Raw genomic sequence first — 4,752 nt, 5'->3', positions numbered from 1 at the left:
TTTTTGCCCCTCCACCATTTCTTGTCCTCTGTCAAAATTCTCTCCTTTTCCAAGGACCACAAGCTCTTAAACCCTACAGAATTTCCACCCAGTAGCTTAATCATGTCACTTTGTGATAAACTACACACAAATGATGCTAACATTGTCAAAAAACCCAAACAAAACCACATTAAAATAGCCTTAATTCAGATATTTTGGAGACCCTGTCTAAGCATTTAAAATGTTTATCTTCCCCCAAGAGGTTTGCCATTTGTCTTTTCCTCTCTAGGTCATAGAGACACTGTGACTTCACTGTCAGATATGGGTTTCTCAAAAATGACCCTGATTCCCCTGGAAGTTTCAACGCTGGCCAACCTGGAATGCTGGAACTTATCCCTGCCCCCTAAGTGCCCAGCTCATGACTCCTGTCCCTAAGTGCCCTAGCTCATGATCCCTGCCCCCTAAGTGCCTAGCTTATGACTCCTGCCCCTAAGTGCCCAGCTCATGACCCCTGCCCCTAAGTGCCCAGCTCATGACCCCTGCCCCCTAAGTGCCCAGCTCATGACCCCTGCCCCCTAAGTGCCCAGCTCATGACCCCTGCCCCCTAAGTGCCTAACTCATGACCCCTGCCCCCTAAGTGCCCAGCTCATGATCATCGCTTTGTTTTTGGCAGGTTTCCTACAAATCCCTGTTTATTGAATGGCCCCTGAGCGTGTCCAGGACGTGAACTACTGGGTAACTGGCCTGCTGCCCTTCCAGGCTGAGGAAACTCTCAGGAACCACAGAGCATTGTTTCAACCTTCTCTGTGTGTGAGTGTGTCAGTGTGCACTCAGGCTGTGCAGGTGGGCACACCCTCATAAGTGTGTAGACCCAGGAGCTGACACAGAGTGTCTTCCTCTCTCATTCCCTACCCTATTCCTTGAGATGAGGTCTCTCACAGAGCTGGAACTAGCTCATTAAGTTTAGCTGACTGGCCAGCAATCTCCACTACAGCACTTGGCTTCTTACATGAGTGTCAGGGATGCAGACTCAGGTCCTCATGCTTATGTGACTGAACCCTCCTTCCAGTCTCAGTTCATCTATAAAAACATTCATAGTCTTTTGAATTGCTGTCGTTCTATACACGAACAGTGCTGATCGCAGGGAGACACTAGCATAAGTGCTCTGAAGAGTTTGGGTGGCGTGACTGCAAACGTTTTCAGCCTATCACCAGAGGGACATAATACGTGGGTAAGCAGAGAAATGGCAGGCCTGGGAGGAGGTGGGCTTGTCTGCAGAGTAGGTAGGAAGGGCCCCTGGGTACAGAAGCAGGAACCTAGAGGGCAGGACAGAGGGCAGCAGGCCATCTCCCGTCTGAAGCTGTTGTCTAACTGCCTGCATGATCAACGTTTAGAAAAGAAACCCTCTGAGGATGGAAGACGAAGCCCCCGGGCCACCCTGAAGCCACTGGTGTTCCGAGTGGACGAGAGCACACCCAGAGTCGTGCAGAGCGTCCTCCTGGAGCGCGGGTGGGACCAGTTTGATAAGCAGCATCAGGACATGGAGGACTGGAATCTCTACTGGAGGATGTCCTCCTTCAGGATGGCAGAGCATGTCAATGTCAAACCCTGGCAGAGGCTGAACCACCACCCGGGGACAACCACCCTCACCAGGAAGGACTGCCTGGCCAAGAGCCTGGCGCACATGAGAAGGCTCTATGGCAAGTCCCTCTATGAGTTCAAGCCCCTGACGTTCATCATGCCCTGTGACTACACCAAGTTTGTGGCCGAGTACTTCAAGGAGAAGCAAGTTCTGGGTACCAAACCTACGTACTGGATCTGCAAGCCAGCAGAGCTGTCTCGGGAGAGGGGGATCATCATTTTCAGCGACATTCGAGATCTCATCTTCAAGGGCACGCATGTGGTACAGAAATACATCTGCAACTCTTTGCTCGTGGGCAGGTAAAGTGCGTCACTGGCTTCAGGCCTTTGACCATCTATATGTACCGCGAAGGGCTGGTGTGGTTCGCCACTGAAAAGTTTGACCTCGGGAATCTGCAAGACGCTTACGCCCATATGACCAACAGCAGCATCAACCAATCCGGAGCCTCGTATGAGAAGATCAAGGAGGTGGTGGGTCAAGGCTGCAAGTGGACGCTCAGCAGGTTCTTCTCCTACCTTCGGAACTGGGATGTGGATGACCTGAGGTTGTGGTTGACATGGTGATTCTCACAGTCCTGGCCGTGGCTCCCACAGTCCCCGCTGCCTACAACTGCTTCGAGCTTTTTGGGTTTGACATCCTCATTGATGACAACCTGAAACCGTGGCTTCTGGAAGTCAACTACAGCCCTGCTTTGTCCTTGGACTGCTCCACAGATGTCTCTGTGAAGAGAAGCATTGTCCACGACATCATTGAACTGATTTATTTAAATGGCCTAAGAAGTGAGAAGAAGTGCAGCAGGGCTTCTCCAGGCGGCTCCAGGGTCTCCTTCGCCAGGAGTGACGGTGAGCTCTGCACAGCCTCGGATCCCCTTCCCTCATACGCTTTGCCAGCAGGACGTGCAGTGAAGCCAACTCGGCTGTACACAGAGCCGCCGACATCCATCCCAAGCCCACACGGACCTCCCAGCTGAGAGAGATGATGAACAGGCAGCACGGACCCCTGACAAGAGAAGCGGCCAAAGGCAAGCCAAGGCCCAGGGCTTGGCACATGCCTTGCAAGGCACTCTCTTCATGTGCACCGTCAGCTCAGCTCAGCCACAGCCCCACAGGACCAAGGGGCACAAGGCCGTCCTCACAGAAGCTGGCTCCACACCCAATGACCAGGCAGGCAACTTTGTTCTCATTTTCCCTTTCAATGAGGCTACTTTCGGAGCCTCCAGAAATGGATTAAATGTCAAAAGAATAATCCAAGAGCTCCAGAAATTAATGAATAAATAACTCTCAAGTGGTAAAAACTAAAATCGAGAAGTGAGCTGGAACTTTGGAAAACTAAGGATTTCTAGTTTTCTTTTCTTCCCTTTCCTCTCTCTCTCTCTCTTTCTCTCTCTCTCTGATACAGGGTTTCTCTACATAGCCCTGGTTGTCCTGGAACTCACTCTGTGGACCAGCTTGTCCTATGAACTCAGAGATCCATGTGCCTCTGCTTCCTGGGTGCTGGGATTAAAGGGGTGCGCTAACTAAGGATTTCTCCCCCAGAGGAGACGATGGCCCAGCCCCTAGCATGTGCCTTTAGCACACAACATTGTTACTGGGTGCAGATGTGTGAACAGACACAGTGGTTCCACTAGGCGACTCCATCAAACACTGATCACACGACCCTGGCCCGTGTTAAGTTTCTCAGATGGCTCGGCAGTATATCAGGGGCCACCTCTTAATTCATGTTGTCCAGCACTACAATCCAACTGTCTATTCCTTATAACATGTGAAAAACATGAGAAATATTATAACATTTAAGGAGATTTCTTAGGTTAAATAGTACAAAATAGGCAGGAATCATCTTTTATTTTTAATCAGCCATTGTTTGTCAAAATTATTTTGGGGGGCTGATGTGGGATTCCCCTCTGTATGCTGTGAATATGTTTCATTACCATTGGTTAATAAAGAAACTGTTTTGGCCAATGGCTTAGCCGAGTAAAGCCTGGATGGGAAATCCGAACAGAGAGAGAGAGAGTAGGTGGAGTGAAGGAGACGCCATGTAACTGCTGAAGGAGGAGGACCCAGAAACTTTCCGGTAAGCCATACCCTTGTGGTGATACACAGATTAATAGAAATGGATTAATTCAAGATGTAAGAGCTAACTAGAAATATGGCTGAGTCATTGGCTGAACAGTGTTGTAATTAATACAGTTTCTGTGTGATATTTCGGGTCTGGGCATCTGGGAAATGAAAGAGCAGTCTCCACCTACAGGGGGCTGGGAAGCTGGCTCAGTGAGAACCCACATCTGATTCCCAGCACACAGACTGGAAGCCAGAGATGATGGCATAGGCTTGCGGTCCCAGCACTGGAAAGAAAAGCTTCAGCAGGCAGGTACCTGGGGTTCACTGGCCAGCCAGCTTAGCTGGGCCAGTAACCTCCATCTCAGTCCCAGAGACCCTGTCTCCAAACACAAGGTGGCCAGTTCCTGAGGAACAACACTTGAAGTTCATCTCTGGCCTCTACACACGTGCTCGTGTACACCCACACATCCGCTTGTGTGCACTCGTGTACACCCACACATCCTCTGTGTGCGCTCGTGTACACCCACACATCCGCTTGTGTGCACTCGTGTACACCCACACATCCGCTTGTGTGCTCGTGTACACCCACACATCCGCTTGTGTGTGCTCGTGTACACCCACACATCCGCTTGTGTGTGCTCGTGTACACCCACATATCCGCTTGTGTGCTCGTGTACACCCACACATCCGCTTGTGTGCTCGTGTACACCCACACATCCGCTTGTGTGCACTCATGTACACCCACACATCCGCTTGTGTGCACTCGTGTACACCCACACATCCGCTTGTGTGCGCTCGTGTACACCCACACATCCGCTTGTGTGCGCTCGTGTACACCCACACATCCGCTTGTGTGCGCTCGTGTACACCCACACATCCGCTTGTGTGCTCGTGTACACCCACACATCCTCTGTGTGTGCTCGTGTACACCCACACATCCGCTTGTGTGCTCGTGTACACCCACACATCCGCTTGTGTGCTCGTGTACACCCACACATCCGCTTGTGTACACCCACACATCCTCTTGTGTGTGCTCGTGTACACCCACACATCCGCTTGTGTGCGCTCGTGTAC

General features: G+C 51.1%; 1 protein-coding gene across 1 annotated transcript; it reads left to right on the top strand.

The window, feature by feature from the left end:
- Positions 1–678: 678 nt before the first annotated feature.
- On the top strand, positions 679–2,898 carry Ttll2 (tubulin tyrosine ligase like 2). Its single transcript, XM_041679994.1, is given in 8 exon segments — positions 679–714; positions 1,124–1,210; positions 1,374–1,416; positions 1,419–1,919; positions 1,922–2,167; positions 2,170–2,472; positions 2,475–2,689; positions 2,692–2,898. Coding segments are annotated over 8 exon segments (1,638 nt in total).
- The last annotated feature ends 1,854 nt before the right edge of the window (positions 2,899–4,752 follow it).

Source organism: Microtus oregoni, unplaced genomic scaffold (genome assembly GCF_018167655.1).
Source record: "Microtus oregoni isolate MIOR12 unplaced genomic scaffold, Mior012 000033F_ref0000390, whole genome shotgun sequence".
Classification (NCBI taxonomy): domain Eukaryota; kingdom Metazoa; phylum Chordata; class Mammalia; order Rodentia; family Cricetidae; genus Microtus; species Microtus oregoni.
The sequence above is the reverse complement of the archived record's forward strand: the minus strand, read 5'-3'. Positions and strand labels throughout refer to the sequence as shown.